Here is a 25,104-nt window from a genome sequence, read left to right on the forward strand (position 1 = left end):
AGTACTCCATGCTTTACCCCGATTTCGTTCTTGCTCGCCCGGTCGGATATGTACCAACACTAACACCAATACCATCATTGCAATGTAAGCCCATCGTCTTGCGGTTGGTAGCGTTTCCTGTCTCTCTTGCAAACTGGATTCCCGTAGCGCTTGCATCACTGATGAGACTAGGCTGGAATAAACTAGGCACTTACGGCCACCACTTATTATGTGGCGCATATGGATGACGACTATGGCGTCGGTGTTGCCCGAATCCAAGCCCGACATAAGCTGCGGTGGCTCCAGCTTCAGCCGTCGCCACTGCCACTATTCCCCTTCCTCAAAGAATTCCCATCTGACCGTTGGTGGTTATAATCTCCGAACGCCATATACAAGAGTCATCCTCAGCCACTCACTAATTCTGGCAGCAACAGCACCATTATTCCTTGTGGAAGCATTTTCCACCATCGCCAACCTTTTCCCATCACTGGCGTACCAACCTACCAACAAATACTCACTCGTCAGCTTCTACCATCCCTGCCATTGTTACGGCTACATCGATGATGCTCAGCCCTAAATCTCAATCGTTCAGCCTTTTCCGCTCTTTTTTCCTTCGTTATGCGCATTCTCTTCCGCTCCCGTCACTTTTCGAGATTCCCAGGATATCCAGGATCGGCCCAACGAGTGATAGCATTACGAGTGCTGCTAAAACCACTGTTGTAATCTCGGCTGACCAGCCACCGCACACAGCCACATTCCAGCATCTATTGGCAGTATATTAATCTATCAGGACGGAAGAGCACAGGAAGCAAGCAGACTTTTCATGGTGTAGATCAGGTTCCTTCCTGAAAGGCTCTTCGATCCGTGGCGGAGAACTGTTACCGGTAGGCTGCTGCCAAGAGCTTCAGGCGGTGGCCACCCCTCACTGCTGGTCTAGCTCATATTAGCTCTGTTAGCCCTAGCAGCAATGGCAGACCCAGAAGTATCTAATTCTTGTACGCTAGTTGGGCCAGCACTGCTCACCTATGAGGGCCCGTGCGACAATTGTATCCGATCTGTAGCCCGGAGGAACTACTGACCTCCAAACGAACAGCCCAGAAAGACACTGCAGCAGGCGACAAGGTCAAGCTCACGCTCGAGCGACTTACCCTTTCTTTCTGAAGTTTCTGCTCTTTTTTTCATTTTTCTTCTTCTAGCCGTCGATTTGAGCTGCCTGGTAGTCTTTGGGAGCAAAACAACTTTGGATGGTTTCATACCTTCGTACGCATCCATATAGACGTGTTAACCGCATCTTGTCGTCTTCTCCTGTGCTTTTCTAACATCTATTCGAAAGAAGTTTCTACGTTTAGCTGAGCACATAATCAGTTACGAATCTACCGACGTGGTCTCCATGTGCCATATTACACTACACACGATTCGATGGTAGAAACAACAACGATATAAAAGGTGTGGTACGACGAAGCGTCGTGACAGCTTTCCCGACTTTTGCATACTGTGGGTATATTTTGAAGTCGCTTGTGTTATTCTGATTCAAAGATGGGCACTCTTACCTGAAACGGAAATTAAGAGCTGAGCTAATGACACGCTTAATAAGCGGCAAATTAATGGATCATAAACGAAGGGAGAAATCACTCAAGGGCTATGATTGAAGGCTATCGACGGCTGGATAGAGAGATGATTGCCCAATCAGAAAATTCTATATATTGTTTATGCGTTGTTAAAAAATAGACATGTAGGTTTAGATACTAGTTCGTATGAAGTGAATAATTGAATTCAATAACTGAGGTTAAAAAACTAAAGGCTTTAATTTTAGTATGTCTCCCATAAGGGTCCAGTGACATTAGAATCTCTCTAGTTCCGCGCTAACTTCATTTCATTACGCGGCTTTAAAACGAAGTCATCGTTCCCTTCCCTTTGTTCGGAAACGACAGAGCAAGACACATCGTCACGTTCAAACAAAACCCGCGACGTTTTGCGATTCGCTCTCTGCTGGGACCGCAACTATACTAATGCAAGCGCTATCCGTCCCGATGTCAAAGACACTGAGGTCCCTCTTAGCAAAAGCTATGAAGAAAAAAGATTCTCGCTTAGAATAGAGGGCCTTGCTCTCTTCACATCGTGGAGCGACTGTGCTGGCCTGGTGTAAGCATACCATTGTATGGACCTATGAGAAAGAAGATTCGGTTGTTCTACTTGCTCGTACTACTATAATGTCCCTTCTCCTGCCTGACGTTGTCCCTGCGGCTTCCTTTTTAACGCAGAAAGAGAAAAACACCAAAAGCATACCCAGAGGCAACGTTCATTGTGTAAACGACCTGCCCTTTGGTGTAGCAGGACAAAGAAATTGGGTGAAACGGGTAAGAGAATAGGGTGTGTCAGTAGAAGCCTGAACAAACCTCCGCCCTCTGCTTAACGAGTCTGAATAACTACCAAAAGAAGAGTTTGGGAGAATTTGAAAAATGGAGAAACTTGGTGTTAGGCACTTCGCGTACCTTTTATCTGCTGTAATGGCAAGCCTTTGTATAAACTCGACTTAATGACCGCTCAACCGATGGCCAAACCACTATTGAAAGCTATATACGGACTATAAGTGCAAAGATAACCAGGATGCACAATGTTATTAACCTAAGCGAATGCTGGATAGCACATGGTGATGGCTTTAGCCCGTGATGTTAGTCAGACTATATAAAACAACATTGAAGTTCCTTAACGGATTTCGTTGGAGTGGGCCTAGGTTATTTCGTACATGGTGTAATTGTTATTTATTATCTAAATATATTTTGGGCTAGGCTGTAAACTATAAGATATACGTATATATTATCAAGCAACCGATGTGTTATAAATAAGCGTAGTTTACCGTCATTGACATAACATTATATTAATCGTTTTCAACCGGCGTTTCTGGCCGCGCTCTCAGATACTACATATCACTTTGCCTTTACAAACTGGAAAATTTCATTCAACGTACACGCGTTTCAGTTTGGTCCGCCTGAGCTGATGCGTGTCCTCAGGTGCACGTAGGCCCAGCAAGACGAAGCGATACAGGTTCGGTGTGCGAAAGAATTAATGAGTTACCACCAGTATTACTATGTTTTGCACGTATTCTCACATGTTGCAATTAGCTTCGGAGTGACAAAGCAGTTAGAGTAAGATGTGAATCAGCCGTAAGGTGACAAAGTAATGAAAACGTTCAAAAAATGCTTTGAACGCTTGTTTAATGCCGCACCTGTGTACATTGGCCTGAATACGCATACAGACAAGGCCATATTTTAACTTATACTCGATCGCGTAATGAAATGCAAACATTAAAAAGGAGAAGTAGTCGTCATACTTTTATACCTCATGTATAATATTTTTTCTTATGACAACAAATACATCCAGTCGATAACTGCGAACTATCATACATAGGTTTCACGCTAGATTGAGATGTAACGTGACATAGCGTGTAACAGTTGTATACGCATTACACACACACACACATACACACACACACACATGAAGTTTACGCTAAAAATTAGACGAGGAATAGAATGGCCATCGCAATTTTCGCTCTTACGAATCGTCAGCCTGCCTGAACTAATAAAAAGTAAAGAATTTCCCAATTTTCTAGATGATCTATTTGATTTTTGTGATTTTACAGTCTTTCGTTTCAGACGAGCCCGTAACGAAGCTAGTATGTTAACTTATTTTTGTCATACCGTTGCACGACACTCGAACCCGTGAATAATACACAGACTAACCTGATTCAGTCGAACCGACGTTTTGTATACATGCATGAATGTGCGTTATTAGTCAAAAATATAGGGATTACGTAATTGTGTAACTTTTCCGAAAATTACGTTCAGCCACGATTCAGGACAACGTCTGAGAACTGCCACAACGCGTACGTCACTTTATGGTCTTTCGTCTTAAGTCGACACTTCGACTTTTTTTTAACAACGTGTATAGCCGCTTGAGTGAACTGAAGTCCATTAACATTGAGGACGATAAGGTGTGTAAATAAATAACCTGACGTTATCGCTTCTACGGGCTGCTGTGACACTGCCTATAAATCTGAAGCCGAAGCTAATCCCTTACGCAGTTTTGGTCTATAGAATAGACGCCTTCTCACTATATAGGGATCGATTCGGAATGCACGCATATGCATCCGACTTTACAGTTGGCTATCTCCTATGTAGTATAGTTATTTGTCAACATATGCTACCAATACGGGCAAACATGTAGAAACGTATAAGGGCCACGTAAGATTACCCTGGACACATATGTGTAGCTTTATTTGAGAACCGCCGACTATAAAAAGTAAGTCCCGGGCAAGTTCAATAAGACTCACTGTACAGCGCTTGCAAAAACAGAAAAATGTAATGATCAATCAAACTTGAACTATAAAAATGTTCCAAGGTTTTTACTAGCAATTTACTGAATAAACGTGCTAATTGGCAAAAGATCTCAAAACGGAATTTGAGTAAATGTTTTAGGAAAATTTTTTTCATAATATAAACATTATAGGATTTTTTTTATCAGGTAGCTGCTTTGTTGATTAGAAATTATAAGTCAAAAGAAAAAATATATATATATTGCATTAGTTTATTTATCGAGCATTTAAGGCCCAACTAACTAGAGGAGCGATCCCTACCAATTTTTTGCCAGGAGAATAGAGCTACAACTACCCTGTTAGTGGGGTATCAGTGACCAATTCGTTCATCCAGGGTCGCGTACATAGCTAATTCTTTATTCTGTGTGGAATTGGTCAGGGGTATTCGAACGTGGCGGAGACAGTCGAGAGGCCCCGTAAAAACCCAGAAGCAAGAGAAAGGCAGACGACCCCCTGACAGTCCTTGAGCTGAGTCCTAGCTTAGCCCAAACGGGCAAACAAATCTGCCGCAGGAACTCTATACAGAGCTCCTTTAGGAAGAAGAAGCTAATATAAATTACCCATTGCGCGACTCCCCTTCCAATGTTGGTGCACCCTCTACGCGATATCGCGAAAGCTCCCAAAAGAGAGTAACGCCGTTTTGCTGCATGAGGTAGGCGACCTTTTCTTGAGTTCACTTGCCCAGCAACATCGATATCCAATCGGAAATCTCAAGTTGGCAAAGGTACACTGTACGATAAAATGTCCCCACTGGGTTATCGCTAAAACACAGTCATTTTTGACGTCGGCAGAAGGAGTAGAACATTTGCATTATGCTTGCTTGTGTAGAAGACCTGTTCTACTTAAGCGGGAACCGGACGCCTACGGTAGGTTACAGCGTCTGCTGTTGCCAACCCAGATCAGCAAAGCAAGACATTGCTTTTAAGCATGAAGATAAGAAGCACTTGTAAAAACACGTAAGTGTTCTGAGGTTGATGCTGGAGTTGTACCAAGAACATAGCCTTCGTCTGAAACCTGGGCGGAAGTTAATTTCATTATATTGGGAAAAGAGAATATTAATATTTTGTGGCCAAAGGAACGCACCTATTCCGATTTATCCTTACTTGACCTTAATGAGGTCGTCTTCTTTTATCAGCATATTAATAGAGGCACTCTAAAGGCAAAGCTTATTTAATAAGAGCTAATTTAAGGCTAGAAGATACAGGAAATAGAAGATTCGATCTATTAAAGAGCCGATAACCGACAAGTTACATTAGCCTTATCATCAATAATGGTAGTAGTTCGTCGATTTGGTTCAAATTTGGATAATGTCACAGTCATATCAAGGTGGCCATTACGGGCCTGTACAGGTAAATTAGTATGACAATGGTTACATGCGCGTACCTATTCCGAAAACTTACGGAAATGGTACGGACTTAAACGATATTACCTTAAGAAATTAAAGCTTAATAATGAAAGTATAGTTACGTATACACTGAAAATTAATTTGGTAAGCAATCTTAATTGAGGCATTGCCAAGTAGTGCATTTTATCAGAATTTATTGAGCAAAGTAGGGAACAAATGAAGCTTTTCCGATCCCTAAAAATGGTGTTGCGAAAATGTTCTGGTAAACATCGTGCAATTCTTAAGGGTTTGCGTTCCTCAAGGTGCTACGACATCACCTCGCCATTGATCTAATTAGAGTATGTTGTATGACAACAATAGACTTATTATGTGCCGTAGTATAGGATGCCGTCCTTAGTGGACGATGATTTCGTATTCGAAAGTTCGTATCTCATTTAGCATGTAACTTATCTTTTTAATTCATAGCAACGAGAAAATTAATTATTATGTTCATAGAAAAAATATCATCATCTAAACAAAAAAACAATGAGCTCTCCAAATGTCCACTGGGGCTGATAGCACGCGTCCAATAATTTTGCGATAGCTCAAGGCCATTCTACTCCTGCCATTGCTATTGGAACACAATCATATAATGTAAGCTACTATATAACAGAGGCCACTGCATAATCTGCACTTGCGTCGACGTTGCCCCATGTAAAATCGGATCGTTCGCCCTCTGTAAACAGGCGTATAACCAAAACATCGTTGTGACGATGTTTGCTCAGAGCGAATAGAAAGTGGAAAGTTGGCTCAAAGTACGTGATCATTTTTTAGTTGCCTAAAAATGTTTGTCAAAACCAACTATTTTGGTACATGCGCTTGTACTATATATATATATATATATATATATAAATATATATATACTGTTGAATACATAGGATAAGACCATGTTCAAAAAACCGTTCAACTACAGCTAGCATTAAAGAACTCGAAACGACGGACAAACTTAACTACGGTGGGTGACGTCTGCCCACGTCCGCGCCATTAAAATTAGACCAACGATCAGTAGCGGACCACGGAGCGACTATCCACGTTACAGTATCCGACCTTGACGGATCCCACATTTACAGGTTTTGCTTCTTCATGAGCGCAGAGTAATCTTCGTAGACAGGGAAGGGAGGAGGGGGTTCTTCCCCAAACTAAAGTTATTTGCCTTGCCGTTAGAAGGAATCGCAGCGAAATAAAAAAAAAAAACCGTAATTAAACATCCATTTACCTCAGTCTCGGTGAATCAGTAAAAGGTTTAAATATTTTCAAATGACAAAATTCACTATAACGGGTGGTTATAGGTATAAAAAGGAAGTATCGCTAAAGGTACTGTTGTGGCAATGTTTGTATTTCAATAAAATGCACTACGCTGTCGCATTTCTAAGGGCGACGTATCTGACACAGGACAAGCTCGATCCAGATTGCTGCAACTCTCTAGTCGACTGTGAAAGTCTCATTCATATGTACATATGTAAACGATATATTAGTCTATGATTGATCTCATGCCGAATGATGATTTTCTGTATACGAGCTTGCCGGTAATATAGTGGGACGTTATAGTGACTACGGCGCTGCTAACGCAACTTTTACTGTTAATCTTTTTCTCAGAAGCGATGCTGGCCTGATACTACGCCACCGTCGCTAGACGAGCCAATGATGAGTACGCACGCGATATTCCAGCACATACAGAGCATCAATAATGAGAATTTAGCATCGTATACGTACACACGTGCAGAATACCACAGAAGCCAGCATGGATGGTTTCATGTATATAACTGAGATGTATAGTGAGGCGTTCGTCACCTGTGTTGTCGGCATCGTAAGCAAGCAACAGTGCTAACAGCTAGTCGAATATGATGAATGAACGTAGTTGTCGGCTTGTTTTGTGTTTTATAAGTATAAACACTTGGCATATTTCTGCAGCTTTTATATCGCAAGCCTAATTGTGATAAATGATATTATTATATGATTGCTTGGATGTACATTGAGTATCACATAATTTTGCCTCTTGTTGGACCTTATCGCCCGTTCGAAAGCCACCATGTCGATTGTTATTTTAAGTCATTGGTTAGCATTGCCCTATTTTGATAAGAGGTATTGCTATGGGCAGGTGTGATGTACAGGTTTTTTCATCGCCTCAGGAAACGGTCACGTGACAAATTCTATCAATTAATAACGTCGCAAAGTGTTCCGCTGTCGTGTTTCTGTTAATCTTGCGCTCCATTTAGAGATACCGAATTTTATTTATAGAAGCGTCGTCTGAAGATAAAACACATCCATTTTTGTTTCCATATCAGCAAATTTTCTTAGTAAAATAATTGCCTGTCAGCATCTTTCTTGACTCTTTTACATAGGGCGTTGCCACTTGGCGTACGTTCTTATTTTAATCAGAGGTACAATTCGTTTACATTTGTCGGCCATAGTGAAATCGTCTACTATCTGGTCGTCACCAACGTAGTATGCAATATGCCAAGGTTCCCCACTCGCTTATATATGGGAAAGTTATCAATAGTTCCAATAAGTAAGGACAAGCCATACGCGTTGCCCTCTTATTTATACAACGTTGTCAGCGGTGCTGCCGTGATCAGTGAAGGCGAGTACGTTCATGTCAATATTCACACTTACATACCAATAGGCGCGCACAGACCCAGAAACACGTTTGCTTCGACACTGCTAGCTAGCTGGTTTCTAGATCTGGGCTCAATCTTAGCGAGCCAGCTAGCGAAAGCTTCGATGGTATCGAAGCCTTACGTCCTGGGGAAATATTCCTCTACTCTCGTATAATATTTAACCTTGATATTCACTGGACTAGCGGAACTGAACGCAACAGGACGACAAAATAGTAAAAGGTATCGACACGGTCGTATTACAGTCGGCGAAGCAGATAGCATCTGATCGGTCAGATATACTTCGCGTCAACCTAGACCTTTATTTCTCACTTTCCATATGAGACCAACGCGGCCCTTTTATTGTTTGTTTGGGTTCCTTCTTTGTGTTCGGGCCTTACTCGATCCACCGGAAAACCCTCCTACTCTTTGACTGTGAGGTTGTTTCTCTTTTCAGCACATTGTGGCAATTATTACAGAGAGAAAGAGAAATTTGCCCACGAAGATAGGGCAGCAAGCAACAGAACAATTAAAGGATTTTAGAGGATATATCAAGCTTACTGAGGAGGAAGTTTGTGGCAAAGTTGGAGAATCTTGGGCAGGTATAGCTTCGGCTTCAACTCAGCAGTATAGCTAGCACAAGGCAGATGAAAAAAGGATATAAAGGAGCGATCTAAACAGGGAGAGAACATTAACTGATAAACAAAGGCGCAGAGGCAGTCAGTCAGGTTGGGATTTACGAAGTGTGCGCTGCCTTGTTCGTATTGTCCTTCATACTTTTTTCGCTTTTCCATAAAAATCGCTCGTGGGTTTGAATGCGCTCAGCCCTTCACAGTTGCCTACCCGGTCATCAACAGTCGGCTCCCTGGTGTCAGCCGACGAGATGGGACGTAGTAGTACGGCACAGCACGCTACTACGATTCCTTCTCACGACGCTTGGACGGAATGGGTGGCTAGGCAGACGATTATTGGGGACCAGCAGCTACTTAACAGCAACTACTGCAGAAAGCAGTCATGATCATAGCAATGTTTCTGCATCAGATACGACTGGAACAGAAAGCGGAAGACACTGCACCTCCGTTACGTGGAATCGTATTAGCAGGCACCTATGGATAGGCGATGGGCGACTCTCAACTCGCAAGCCAACTAGCATAACAAGGACTTAACGATCAATGGGCAGTGACAGGCAGAACGAGAACGTACCGAAAGGTTTTCCAGGTGGGCACTCGTTCATACGTAAGTGTATGCGATATGTCACGCAGGAGCAATGGCACCAGCGACCACAGTTTTCGAGGCAACTTAGTAAGCGTTGTAGAGTTCGGGGCGTTGGCGACATTGCCGGTTTGAATGGAGAAATAAAAGGCGATTTGGTATCCCTCTTTTTTGGTCAGGAAATGTCAGAGAATGTAGCTTGGCGTGGGGCTCTTGAACGTTAGGCTAGGTCTTTCAACTACCCTTCAACTTCTGTATAATTCAGTTGAGCATGCAAGAAGCGCATGCGGGAAGAGCTAGCGCGACGAAAGACACGCTGCAGGAAAAGGAGCAGTATCGAACTGGCGACTTTGTCCACCAAGCGGCAACTTCGTCGCCTATCAGTTAGCAAGCATCGAAGACGGAATATCAATGGATAATTTCAAATGGTTGCTATGGAGTGCGAATAGGAGACTATTATGCGGTAGAGATGTATCGACACGGTCAACCTTCGATCGCCCGTATGCACAACTATGAACAAATAAAAACAGCCTTGCGTTGCGTTCCCATTGTTTTACTTCCAGTTCCGCTCATCCCTTTTCGTATAGGGCTGCAGTGGCAATTTCCATTTGTAAACGGGTTTCCCGCCAATGGTTTTAACGCTGCAATTTCGTACCACGTTGTCCGCGATTCATGTTCCTGCCTGCTCCTATGTTACACACTTTCGATTGTCGCCGTTACCGTCGACAGTTGCTAACCTCGCGAATTTCGGGACCGCTTTATGGAGCCTAGAAAAGGCTGTGTGATCGCCGTTTTGATACCTTCATTTCGCGTCTGACAGTGGCAGAACTTAACATAGCGAAATACCAGGGATCAGGATAACCTTGGGAAGAGAGAAAAGATGACTAAAGGTTATAAAAAAGAATAAACTATGCTGGACCTGGGAAACTGGTACTTCTATTTTGCACTTCCTCTAACTTTTCAATTAATGCATCGTGTTTCTCCAACGAGTAACGGCACGGAGCAACGCGAGCAGTGTCAATGAATGTCTGCATGCATCCGACAGCATATGTGTATACGTACACTGCAAGCTGTCAATGTATATTATATCGTCTCCTCCGACGCTGATTTCTGCTGCGGCCGCAAACGCGCACGGCACAAGTTTACATAGTTTCTTCTGGCTGATTATCGGGCAAAGCAACGGGGTGGCACCTCGCGCTTACCGTTGCTACTGCTTTCTACCACTGGCCGTCTGCAGTCTCCTGCTGGCAGCATCGTGCGCAGTCGTGCTCGGTTTCTCTTCGCATTTCAAAACACTGCTGCTAAAAGTAATAAGAAGGAGACGGTGGTGCTAGCAGAAGCGTATCAGAAGAAAGGAAAATGAGAGAGAGAGATCCATTCCACCTTCGAATTACCAAGCGAGAAAAAGAACAGACTTAGCTATCGCAACTCACGACCCAACTTCAGTCGACACTTGACAGTAAAGGGGACTGAAAACACGCCCACTCCGCGGTCTCGAGATGGCTGAAAGCTAAGAAGGCTACCACGGCGAGCCAAATTAGCCGCCATTATTATCTTCCAGCCGTTCGGGCAAGATCGTTGCGTTGACTGGGCTGCGACTGTTCTAGCAACGGTCACATCAAGGTTATCATGGTAAGCATAACAGCCGGCTCGCGAGTTTCTTGAAAGTAATGGCTATGGCGGTATTGGCAAACGTCTAGTAGAGAGGATCTTTTCCTTCGTACTGCACAGCACAACGAGGTGATGCTGTAATAAAGTTACAAAGATTCGAGCTAAATTGTGGAAGTGGCTGCGTCACATAACTATGAGCTGCTGCGCACAAAACAGGAAACGTAAAACAAAGGGAACTATTTGGGTCGAAAATAAGCTTTGTTCATGGGAGTGGCAAGGGGACCCGCAGCTGAGAATTGCAGCGTAAAGGCCACATGTCTGCTACTGACTGATCGGCGTCAAGAACTAAGAGAAGCGTTAGCATGCAGTCGGATCCTCCTTTGGTATGTTCAAAAGGACATTAACTGCAGACAGTAATACTAATGCTAATGTACGAGAGTCTGCTCCTATGTGACGCCTTTAAGGAACGCTCCATTCATATACGTGGCATTATGTGCGACACTCCATTCTGACTACCAGCTACCTACCACAAGCTGCAAGAGAAAGACATTGCTGTTGCTATTACTAGACACTCATTTAATAAACGTGCTATCTGCCTCCCGCATGGATAGAGGCTTCATTGCTCCTCGCTACCCGAAATATTTATATCTTTAATTTTTTTTTTTGATTTTAGCTGTAAAGGCTATTCCTATTCGCTAATATAGGCCATGAAAGCAATACTAGTTCTTCGATAACATTACATTGCGTTATGATGTTTGTAGTGTACGACCATCTTTGAATTTTTCGTTAATAGCTACACACCAGTTAGTATAATACGTGCCTACCACTATATATATATATATACCCATACACATAATATACATACTTCACACTATATGATAAATAGTACGAAATAAACGAACTAAAATAAACCAGTTATTATAGTTTATTTTCCTATGTATTTTTTACCAAGCGTCGTTGCTTCAATTGCAACCATCGCCATCTGCTGGACGTTATGCGTAATTAAATAAATAAGGTTGTGTATTGTACGAGCTCGTACGGGTTTGGAGAACATAACTAGCATTACATATCATTTTACTTAATCAAACGTTGCTATATCACTCTTTACAGCTTCCACACTCGATTTAGCACTGTCATAGGGGGTCTTTCAGGGCAGAGCATCCATAAAGGCCGAGCTCTGAGATCTGCAGAAGTTCCATGACGCATTTTTTAACTCACCAAAGTGCGCCGCTTGTAAAGTTGTGTTACGTTAACAGATGAGGAGGAAAGAAGGGTAAGCCTCACCTATAGAATCGGCGATACCTTTTGATTCCTACCTAGCTACCCAGTCAGCCACTGCTGCTTTTTTCCCTTGAGGAACACTACTTCGGTAGTTTCTTACCCCACTCCGCATTCACACACACACGAGTCACAAACAGTATTTTTGTCGACAGAGACCACAACCAACGTATCTCAATAGTCAGAGCACGGGCTATATTACAGTGCCCTGGGATAAACTTATTTGCACACAATGAACCCATTTTTTTTTTGGCCCATGCTAGCGCCAGAAACAGAGCCGGCATAAGTTGAACCAGTAGACTAATGAGAAAGGGTTGTCATTGTTGCTGCACGCCCCCCAACGTAAAATCGCGGGGAAGAAAGAGAGCTTCTGTAATAGCCCACTCGGGGAAAGCCAGGAGTCGCGGAAAAATAGAGAGAAAGGCGAAAAAGACTGCGAATAAGAACGAAGTGCGAATAGAGCCAATGGCACCCCAACGTATTGTGTCCCTCTTCTAACGCTTTCGTAAAGCGGCACTAACGTTTGTCTGCAATTGACGCACTCCGGGCCGCTTAGCTCTGTTTCTTTTCCTGTTCCTAGTTTGGGCCCTCATCTCAGTTTTGTTAGATTCAACCTTAAGTACCATTTGTTTGGGTGACCCAGCCACCGAAACCTAGCCTATTTCACTGCCACGGATTTTGGCGATGGTAGCATTAAAATGAGGAAAAGCGGCGACAACTAGACGATGAGAGAAAGGGATTATGTGCAAAGGAGGCATTCTGTGGATAGAGAAGATGGGCAAATCCTTTCTTGTTTGCAGTGATGTTACTCGTTGTGCCTTTTCACGCAATCAGGCTTTCTGGATTTAAATTGCGTAAACAAACTCAGTCGGTCCGCTACCACCCCAGCGGTAGTGACAGCCACGCACAGTTTGCCAGAGGCGCGAAAATAAAAGGATTGATTATACCCTGGAAAATAAAGATCGACAAAGGCTGGGTACGATTCCGCCTAATCGCACGTTTGTTAGCTCGCACGACTGCCATTGGTCTAACTTAACGTACGTGGGTCTATCCGTGTGCGTGCTTGTGGTAGTGACGGTCGTGATGATGCTATTTCTCAGCGCTAGTGAGTGTGCAGAGTGTTCAACATGATTGTGTGTAAAAGCATTAACCCTGGGGCAGCAGCTGTTCCTCATTTCGCCCGAAAATAAAGCAAACGCATACAACTTTGCCGGTGGTATTTTCTCTTGGCATATGCAATTAAACTGGTATGACACCACAGCGGGTCAGCATAGTGGGTCAAAGCATCGTCAGCCCGTCCGTGCTGCTGTCGACCGCAGACTTACAAATGACAGACAGACGAAGCTTCACTGCCGCAAATGGCGTTAACGGCAGCACTCAGTTACACCTAAACTGGCCGCATTGCAAGGTATTACAGATATTATTATTTAGAGCTTATATATATATTGTTAAATGTGTAGAGGTCAGGAGATCTTCCATGTATGCATGTACATAGCATGTATGCATAACAAACAACCCAGTGCCCCTCTGCTTGAGCAACCAGAACATTTGATGCCGGTTTTTATGCAGTACTTGTGCAAATATGTACAGAATTCATACATTGATCTGTCACTCTACCTGGTTATCGAATCTTTCCAACTTCGAGTGCTGGCCCTGAGCTAATGTACCTTTTGGGCTGGCAATATTTTATTCTACGGTGTGCTGCGCGTAACTGCGTCCTACTTTTAGGAAATAGTGTTTTGTTCTAAAAAACGCAGTGAAAATTCGAGCAGATTGATCCCGTTTGGCCGACTTATTTCACAACTGTCAATAATTGTTTATTGGATTATCTTGTGATAGTTTTAAAGCTGGCTGCATCAAATGCGGCAACGTATTGATTAACAATACGAGGACAGAAATTTTGACGTAGGCACGGACTAGTTACGATAACGTAATAAGGTTAATAATATACTCCAATACGAGGACGAGATTCCTCTTACGGAGCAAGGGGATTATCGCAGCAGGATAACGAATTACTGGAACAAAGTAATAGAATAGGTGCGCAAAAAGGACGGAATTACCGACGTAAAGCAAGAAACTGATTGATTCAAGCTAATATATTTACTATGGCTAGACAGTTGTAAGAGGAAAACGAAATTAATGTACGAAGGTCTGAATGAAGGTATAATAATCGCATGCCTACGAAGCTGTCTGTTAATATTGAAGCAGTAATTTATTATATGTTTGATTGATTATGACGTAAGTCAAATGCCCTGACGTGAGCATAGAGAAAATAGCTGGAACGTTTCAATAGGAAACTGGGATCATTGCTACAAGCTAAATAACATAACTCATGTTACGTCATGTTACATGAAATAATCACAGCGACAGGATTATAGGATAACTGAATTAATTAACAAACGACTGGGGCAAAATAGTAAATTAACTAAATCGGAAAAATAGAATCACCGAAAGCAGCTAAATAGGAACGCCAGCTGGACTGGGTGTAAGATCAATCAAATTTTCTATTGCTATAATAGGCTAATGATAATAGATATCGACGCGTCTATAATGCATATTTGCGGTCCCTTCATTTGGATGGAGATCTTTGTAGACCACAGGGTCGCTAGACGCCGCTACTACTTCAGACCTACGTTTTATAATGAGCTCTGTTCTACTACTCGATGGTGTCCTATCATTTCGAAAGCCTGGGTCGGACGCAGCCACTGTTTGATCGGCTTGCTTTAGCTTAAACGCTACTAAAGGTGACGAGAAAGGAACGAATTCTAAAAGCCGCGGCTTAGACGCATTCGACGCAGTTCAGTCTGTCGAATAAAGAAAATCAGGTAAGAGGAGCCTCAGAAGCGGCATTAGCCGCTATTAAGCTGAAGCAGCAGCAGACGACCGGAGTGCGGCGAGGACCGCGAAAACCGAAGCTCGACCAATACGGGCAGTTTCAAGGCGGAGTGGATAAACGAAGCGACCGTAAGCGGGAGCAGCAGTAGTGGCAAAACAAAGAAGATAGCAGGGTAAGATACGATGGCATGACATTCGGTGGCCTGTTCGATGAGCAACATGGATCGTACAGGTAGGCCTACCTGTCCTCGGCCAGGCCGGAGAGAGGCAGATATGCTTTTTGTCCATTTTCTCCTGCTGCCAAAGAGGAAAAGAGATGGACACGGGGCTGGGGTTTATCAAAAACCTGGTGACGGCTTCTGATAGATGTACAGACAGCAGAGTCAGCAGTAGCTGAGAGAAAGCCAGACGCAGCCTAGTCGCTAACCTCAGACCGTGCGTCGGCTGAAAATGAAGCCGCAGTTATCGAAAACGACACGTCTATACGGCCATTTGAGGCAGCGAGCTAACAGCCACAACTTCGAAGAAAAACTAGAACTTACTAGAACCATGGAAAGAAACATTCAGGCACACGGCTACACTGTTTCAATTTGAGGAAATCCACACATATACATACAATAGCTGCAACAAAAAGGGAAGATTTGGCCGGGTCGACCACACGCGGCAGGAGCGATAATGCTGGCAGCGTCTGCAACGTAGCGGCAAAAGGCGAACGGATAGAAAATGGCAGGAAGCAATCGAAGCGAACCACTCTATTGAGCTGCGAGGTCTGGCAAGCAGGCTGCTTATTTGACATCGACGAAAGTGGTTGTAACCCTAAGGTGACGGCGAGTACAGGCACGCTTTGTCGTAATTATGATCGAATTGCCCAAGGCTTAACATACATACACATAGGGACACACAAGCCAACTGGAACAACGCACAAAGAAATGAAAACATGCGCCAAGTTAGCTCAAAGTCGAGACAGAGGACTAGAACAAGCGCGTATCTGGTATCTACCAGGCCGCTTGGAAGGTCATGTTTAACCTTGGCTGCATCCAACAGCCTAAACGCAGATACATACACAGCTCCTCGGGCTTACCGGTGATGTTGCGAAGGGCATATTGAAACTAGTAGCGCGGCCGCAATGAAGCTTATGAACACAGGGCGTTAAGCACAGAGCGAAGCCACGTTCTGTTGCTGGAGTCACAGCTAGGTCACATTGAAACCAGTTTGCAAGAAAAAATACACAACAAGAATAAGCGAATTAGCCGGATGGTCGGAAACGTTCGTTTGGCAGTACTGTTGAATATGAAAACGATGTAAGTGTTATCTAATTGAAGAAAAAATTATCGAGTATTGAAAGAGAACGCAAGAACTGCTTAGTCGTCGCCCCCAGAAGAGACATAGGTATATTTTCAATAAATATGTAGACTCGACGGATACAAGCCCGTCCAGCTAATTTTGTGCCCGCCAGACGCAGGACCTATGTTGAGTGAGAAGACAAAGTGCGTAGAAATACAATGCAAAACACAGCGTAGGGAATAAGGACCAGCTGATTAAGGTTTGATAAGAAGGCTTGAAGGACAACCCATTGAACTTCGTTCATGGTAGAGGAAAGCCTTACATTGTGGGCTGATTAAATGTTCTTGCAATATAAGTAAAATTAAAGTACGAGGCAATTTGTTTCTCCCACAAACCCTAGCCGTATAGTAGTTTAGTTACCCTAGCTGTCAGTAAGATAAACGAGATCCTACTAAATGTACGTAATCCAATCCTAAAAACTTAAAGTAAGTCCTCGAATTTCGTTACCTATGATATATCCCAATTCAGATAATTTCTTTGTTTAGCTTTAGACTTCGTATTTCTATTTCCGTTTTTAATTTTTCTTTGCATTTGATGCTCTTCCATAAACATGCGTTGCACATCGAATGTAAGTATAACGAACGTTTATATATTGCACGTGAATTAAAAGTATGTGATCCAGCATCCTTGCAGAGACCCCTCAATTAACCATTCACTCTGAGCAGGTATCCAAGCTTCGAAGACAGCGCGGTGACGTTGACAAAAACTGGCAGCCTGTTATCTTCATGACTTTATTCCTAAGTATAAAGGCAATAACAAGCATACGCTAGGAATAGAGCCGTCACTATTGAAACACTACCATCACCACTATCGGCTCGTGGCATCTTCTTCTGTTATAATAGCAGCTAGGAGGAGTTATGATGAAGCACGGCCTTCAACGATTTAGCTGGTTATCAACCTCGTTCCTGTTCTTTTCGCGATATACGAACAGCTTTGTTAAAGGCTCACGTTTTTAAAGGAGCATGTTTAGCTCAATGAATAATAAGGGTTAGGCAGAAAGAAAACCCGTACAGGATCTTATAGAAAGGATTCGACACTTACTAGCGATAGAACTAGTTGACGCATATAGTGATACGAGGCTCGTTTCATCGCAGAAGCTGTGCAGCCTCCCCAAAGGAGGTTTTGTCCCCTTTAAATAGCAAATAACAGCAAATTAATTGGTCCGATAATTTAGAACAGCTACCGTAACGGGTTCAGTCACACAACTGGTCGTAGTTGTATGCCTAGAACGTAGTGATTAAAGCACATATGGCCATCGTCAGCTTGGAATGCTGCACGTTTTCCCTCTACAAGGTGTAATCAGTGCGGCTTCGATCATCGCTCTAACCGAGCGTTGAGATAGATACCAGTGACCAAGCCCACGTACTGAGCTCGGAAGCACCGGAAACAACAATGACGAATGTAATACAGTTCCGCAAACGCCTAAAGTGAGATTCCATCAGAGCTCAAACTTTCAAGCGATATGTGGCCGCCGGTAAACTGCACAAAGGGAGCAGTGAATGCTCAGAGTAGTCCCATCGCGCGATATCATAAGGCGTCTATTGTGCTATAGTATGAGAGTTGAACAACTGGACACCGTGTACTACTACTACTAAGCTTACATGTGTCATGCTGTTTTGTCTGCCACGGTTGGTGGTTTGCCCCATCTGCGCAGTTATTTTTGTTAGCGCAGACGGTTTCCCTTGTTTCGGCGATTGTTTAATTGACACAGTCTCAGCCAGATTCCGTCTCCTTGTGACTCTGGAAACGGCTTGTATTAAACGATCATCGCCCTTCACGCGTTACCAGCCATTGAGTTAAGCAAAAACGTGGCGAAAATACAAACGTATATATACAACTCTGAAGCTTCGTACCGTGTCCGCATAATCCTAGGACGCACAACGATAAAAGAAACGAAACCAGGTTTACACTAGGACTGATAATGATGACGGGAACGGGCGAATATAGGGGCTAAGGAGGATGGTTTGAGTATCTATTCCTGTGGCTCGACAAGCGTTCATTGGGCGAAGGCGAAATGCTACTCTAAAAGAACTTTCCAGGAACCTGGTGGTTGTTATTATTATTATATTGAAATAAATTATTTTCAGAAAAAAATATTAATTTACCGTAAGTGTCTTGCTTATCGAGTGATAGATATATCCGGCAAGAATGACACCCTTTGTGATAGCTTATATTTGTCACTGAGAAAACATCTAGGAACCGTAGCAAGGTTTTCCTCATTAACTCTGTACCAAATTGAAACAAGATCATTTACCTGATAGTGGAATGAAATTTTTTCTGTAAGTATTAAAATATGCTAGATGTAAATGCAGCTAAATGAAGGACCATTTTGCCGCTATTATCCAGTAATAAGTTGTAAATTAAATAATCCAGACTGTAGAAATAGATATGTAAGGTCAGCTTTCTAATATCGTTAGTACTTCAAAAAATCTGATAGAAATAGTAATGCAGTCTCTTTTTAGTAGAAAATCTATTTTGCCTTTATGGAAATAAGGAGATGCCTCTATAAACGGATGGAGGACTTCCCCTAGTGCTTCGTTCTGTACGAACTGCTCTGATACCACCATCGACTTCGCCGTGCGTTGGCTATGACAGCTCCATCGTTTCATCATATTGTACATATTTATCGCACAGCTGAGGTCCGAGCTCCGAAGCTGAAAGCTCTTTTGTATCAGAAAAGACGGATCGGCTTTGGACCAAGTTGTTTATCTTTTGAAGCTGCGTTTACTATGTGTTCCAAATAATGTTGAATAGTCAACATGTTCGATTGACTAATAATGATTGAGCTAAACAGCCGACAGGAAACATACGCATACATTATGCCTAACAAATAAAAATACAAGACAATGACACATGCTTTTTTCAATGGTGTCAAATCTGAATATGATCAGTATATATGATTACTGGTGCTCTATGAGCGAATTTTTCTTTTCGCTTTGCCTACTTCTGTGCAGAGGTGGGGTGGGTCGGGGAAAGGGATATCTCGGAGGGAGCAAGGGGAAAAGTTGCATCAGCGATTAACCTGCTTTCTCCTAGAATCCTGTTGAAACAGTTGAGGATGTAGTAGCCAATAAAAGAAAGCGATCGCGTTTCGAACAAATGAGTATCATGAGGCGCATGTTCTTATCCTTGTCGCAGGTATGGTAAAGATTCAATACGCTCCATTGAAGTGGCGATTTTTTACCATTATCATTTATAGGAATTTTCTGCTTAACTTGTTTAGTGTACGGAAATAACGTAACATGGTTTGATTCCCAATCGAGACGTAGTGATCTGTTAATTATTTGAGTTATCGCATAGACACATGCTTAAATGCTTATTGTTAAAACCTGTTGTTGTACAACCTGAAAGAGCTCAACAAAATTGAATGCAAGCGCAACTTAAATAGTTTCTGTGTAAATTTTTGTATGCTGTATATACAACAACGACTTCGACTTATTCGACGTGGACTTGAAATACATCGTGTTGAATATACAATAGCGTGAAAACTTACCGGGTTCGATGTGTAGTCCCTCGTGGACTGAGGCCCTTCCTGCGTGTAGAAACGTGGTCATTAGAAACACTTGAAGCATTAACGTACTGAGGACCCGTATAGACAGTGAGCACAGAACAATACGTGGTAGCAGTTGTGCGCGCCGATCGTCCAGCCGATAACGTCCACTCATAACCGTTGCTGCCGCCGTTGTAGAAGTAGCGGTACTAATTGTCGTAGAACGAGTTATCCTAGTATCCGACATTTGGTTAGTGTTATGATGATGGCGGCAGAAGTATTGCTTGTAGTTGTCGTAAGAGTACTGTTTTGTTTCATGATGATAACAATGGTGATGATGATGATGATGATGATGATACTGTTGGCCGAGCTGTGGTGGTGATGGCCGAGGACGTCTAGTCACGACACCTCCATAATGGCCACGCTCAGTTGACAACGCTGAACAGTAGGGCATTGTATACGTCTATTATTTTACGGAAAGACGCTCTGACCCTTTTGGCTGAACGTCCAGAACTACTTGGAGAACTGATAGTAACAATTGCCGTTGCAGAAGATCTGGATTCAGAAGAATCTCCGGTAGTCCACTATTAAAGCCCATAGTCGTTTTTTCTATGTTAATAACTAGTAACTGGTAGTCGCAACACATCACGCCTCAATCAATAGCATCGCGAATCACTTATTCATCAAGCACCCAAGCAATTACCGATTACTCATCATATAAGCGGTCAATCCCCGATGATCCAGCACCAACACGATTTAAGGACACGATTTTCACACCACCACGTGGAAGTAGGTGAGGCATTGAGCTTCTACTGGCCGATGAACGGATGAAGGTTGGAGCAAATCGACGGACAAACATATAATCAAAACAAAAAAAGACGTATCCACGGCGGCGTACGATTGATTCACTACGATTGCTGATGATTCACTGCACAATATTCAATATACGATCAAATACAATTGAAGAACAGACGCGTATGGTGGGAATCCTTGGCAGCTTCTGAATTGAGCACAACTATAGGCCGACGGGCCAGCTAGGATATTATCCTCGCGTTCGGGTTTTTCTATTTGGCTGTGATCCTGGTGCTGTTACTATTCTTTTTTCACCCCTAACTAGCAGTAACTAGATTTGTACGTCACTGTAACTATGTTGTTTAATTCCACGAAACTTTTTCTTTGCTTTGTTTTGGCTGAGAAACAATAAAGCGGAATATTAAATATTCTTATCTATGCCTGCATGCATAGTGTGCAACGTATTATGTTGTTTCGAGCTTCTATTTGTTGTTTATAATTCACACAATATGTACAGAAAGTAAGAAGGATATTGGCTTTCGAAGGCAACTAAGCGTATTGAATTACGCCGGATGTGCGCTGCGATTATTTACTAAGCAACACGCGTCTATTGATGAAAACCGCCCCTGCTGGTTTGAAGCACCTCGTCGCTGTTGATCGTAGGATATCTGTTCTCTGCTATCTGAATTGGCGGCCAAGGAACATCGGCGACTACCGCGGCTGAACGTCGTTTGCCCACGGTACCGTCGATTAAGGCGTTGCCCGTTACCCTTTCTTTGACGGCTTTACCCGTAGTTGCGCTTAGCAGTAGAAGAATTCGCGCAAACACTGATGGTAGACGGCTTTTGAGGCCCGCCGCGTTACGTGTTGACGTTGTTAGCCAGGCGCGGGGTAGTGACCGCGTCGACTCGTTCTACTGGGCTCTAAACAACTGCTAAGAGGACGCGCCCGAATTTCGTCAATATCGACGTCATCTTGATAGCAATCGCGGGACAAGGGCACGGACCATTGGTCACAGAAGAGACCGCGGAAGCCCGCGGGCTATAGTAAAGGCAAACCCAATGGCGCAGGGCACTGGTAACACTCACCGATGTGCGCTCAGGCAGTCCTTTGCCAACCTCTCTGTTTACTTCAGAAAAAAGCTACACTATAAGTAAGGTACCTGACGAAAAGCGATTACATACAGAGAGACGCGATTATGTTGTTATTACGTACTAGCAGGCATATGGCAGGTCTCCAAAGAGATTCTTCCACACGCGCACAATTGCATAAATTATCCTATAGCTGCTATGACGTTCCTCCCTTTCCTCACTTTACAAATAAGACTAATTCTTGATACAAAGGTATAAAGATAAAGACAACACAATAAACGCTTCTCGCTGGTGCACAGTGGTTAAGACGGACGCAAGATGTGTAGCTGTTATACGTACTCCTCATGCTCAAATAATGCACGGCAGCTGTTTGCTGTATTTTTATCAATCACAACATCACGGAGCAGGAAGCTCACCTGGCAGCGAGGATGCGTGGCCGCCGACGTCCAAATGTACGAGCATTTTGCGGGTGCTCGGGTGAGGGACCGTGTTGGGGTAGAGAGAGGTGACGGACCACTCTCGCACTCCCTCGAACCCTCCCTTCAACATGCGACAAACCCTCACCAAATTGACAGTACAGCGATTCAACAAAGGCGCTAGGTGGCGCTCGCGGATGCAGCTTCAAAGACCTCGGCGCGGGCGTATGGTTTCTAGAGCTCGGGTTGTCGGTAACGAATTACAGTTTCAGGAGGGTTATCGCCCTGTTCTTCCAGGAAAGTTCGAATATTGAGAAAACTCCACAATCGTACGAACTTTATTAGAATAACGAGAAAACAACAGCAACAACAGTACAAAGTATCCAAAAATGGGACGCAATTTAGAGTACGAGAGATTGAGAAAAGGGAAGAAAACAAGAAAAAGCATAAGGAGAAAAACGGTTTCTCGATCATATTAAGTCAAACAGGAGAAATTTGTAGGAAAAGAAGGAGTGGCAGAGTAAGGCAACAACAATACCGACGAAAAGATTGATGAAATCCATTCATTCATTCGTTCGTAAAATGGTGAACGGTAAATTCCATAGGAGTAAAACATAGCCTAAGAATCTTCTGTGTATGATTGATAGAGAGATTTATCTTTTTAAACGTTGCCAAACGGCAAAAATTGTGCGACAATAGGGTAATCTTCTACTGAAGCACCTGTGATGGATCCATGAATATCTTTATCGTAGGATAGTCCTTACCGATAGGAACTGGACTGGTTCTCTTCAAGTAAACAGTTTGGCCTTTCTAGTTTTTCACGTACGAACTCCCTGACTACGAAGCCCTGACTGACATATCACGTTCGTAATTGATACGGAAAATGGCTTAGTCAAATCTTGTATGCCATATTAGGATAATACGAGCTCAGATTTCTAGCGGGGTCATCTTATCTTTACCTACATCAGCCCGTGTTCGCTCCTCATACGTACCGGGTCATCTGGCGTTGTAGGCACAGTTGATAATGGTAAGCATGCATGGACCGATGTAACCAGTAATCATGCAAAGGATGATGAACGTATAATTCAAGGCTCGACTATGTACTCGTCTGTTTTTGGCCATTGATTCATTATATAATTGAAAGTAAGCTGTATGTTTCTATTTGTCTAAATATCTAACTAAAATTTCGCAACAACTAAAATTTCGGCAAGCGATCTGGAACTACAAAAAAAGAGCAGCATATGATATTGTAGGGATCAGGAATTTGGCGATTAAATATTTTACCACTATGAAATATTATGTCAAAACCCTTAAACGATAATATATTTTAGAAATATCTATTGACTGTTGAACAAGTAACGACCCCCTTCCACCCGATCAGTTGGGCGAATTGAGTCAAGCCGCTCAACCATCGTTTTGACTAAACGGAACTCATTTAACATTGTTTTGAGCAGATCCGAGGACGACTGACGTCTTTAAAGCAATTCTCCCCCTTCTTTTATTTCAGTCAGTTTATACAGGCGTTTCCCTTGTCGGTCTTATTCACACTTCGTGACCTCCGAAAGGCCACACGTTCATCAAGTCTATTTTATTTAGCGTACGCCCCGTCAATTTGATTTTCACTTCACAACTTAACCATAATCCATGCTGGCACACTGACCTTGAGCCAGCATTACTTCCGTTCTGTTTGTCTAACGGTTCAGGATATTGCGGCAGCTGTATGTTGTACTGGCATTACCCTAGCCCGCTTTACCCTATACGTCTATCGTCATAATGCGAGCCAACCGCATGAGTTGCGGCCACTCGCGTCGGGCATTCACCCGTCGCGATCCCTACACGAACTCAGCTATCCATGCTAGAAAAGGTGCCGTTAACAAGAGACAGAACGGGTTATTTCAACGGAACTTTGTTAGCTTGACGCTGGGTTTGCATCGCCCCTAGCGCAGAATGAGCGCATAACAACAAAGGAAGCTGATTATTTTGTTGATACACAGGACTTATGGGACGCCTTGTTGAATATTGTCTTGCCGCCGGTTCCGTTCTCCCCTTTCTTTTATGCCTAGTCTTCTTTTTTTTTGTCCTTTAGCTTCTGTTGCACTACTGTTCATTCGCTCTGTTTTTCACCAGCACTGCTGCTCCTTCAGTTGTCCCTGCTGTTTGCTACGTTTGTACGAAACGCGAAATTCGCCTAACACCCATCCTGCCCCTTCGCACTACCCGCCTCATCCACTCGGTCAGCCTGCGAGCCGTGCTCGTCGACAGACGTTGTCGGACGTCCCTTTGGACTATTGCTGCTTCGCCTGAACATTGGCTCTGACCCATTCGCTGGAAGCCCTATGGCCGCAGTCCGAGTCCCCTTCACTCTCTAAATCCCGCCCAGTAGTGGCGCCTCGTTGCACTTCTTTCGGACCTCAAGACTGCTGAAGGAGGAAGACGTGCGATGACCAGCTTCCAGGAAGGCAGAAACGTCCTACGCCTTCGGAGGCAACGGCAGAAGCAGCAGCAGCAGCAGCATCGATGCAGCTGACTGCTGCTACGGCTGAGTCCAAATGAGTCTCTTGAGCAGGCACGTCCTCCATATATTTTGGCGTGCTTTTCTCTAGAGGATGGGATGTATGGACGTTCTCTGTGGAGAACTGAGGAACGGACCGAAGGAATAGAACCAGAAAACCGGTAACCGGCACCAACGAGCGAATAAACGGATGT

The 25,104-nt window shown here is 43.5% G+C and overlaps 1 protein-coding gene and 1 long non-coding RNA gene across 2 annotated transcripts in view; one reads left to right on the top strand and one right to left on the bottom strand.

Annotated features, from left to right (window-relative positions):
* Positions 1 to 20,827, bottom strand: part of LOC111262817 (protein turtle) — a 79,721-nt gene extending 58,894 nt beyond the window's left edge. The window contains exon 1 of the mRNA XM_022837381.2: positions 20,103 to 20,827. Within this exon, the coding sequence (XP_022693116.2) occupies positions 20,103 to 20,553 (451 nt within the window). The 5' untranslated portion in view covers positions 20,554 to 20,827. The remainder of the gene's footprint in view (positions 1 to 20,102) is intronic.
* Positions 1 to 25,104, top strand: part of LOC147753150 (uncharacterized) — an 86,361-nt gene that overhangs the window by 36,030 nt on the left and 25,227 nt on the right. The gene's annotated exons all lie outside the window — the stretch shown is intronic.

This window comes from Varroa jacobsoni, unplaced genomic scaffold (assembly GCF_002532875.2).
Source record: "Varroa jacobsoni isolate VJ856 unplaced genomic scaffold, vjacob_1.0 scaffold_703, whole genome shotgun sequence".
In the NCBI taxonomy this organism is placed as follows: domain Eukaryota; kingdom Metazoa; phylum Arthropoda; class Arachnida; order Mesostigmata; family Varroidae; genus Varroa; species Varroa jacobsoni.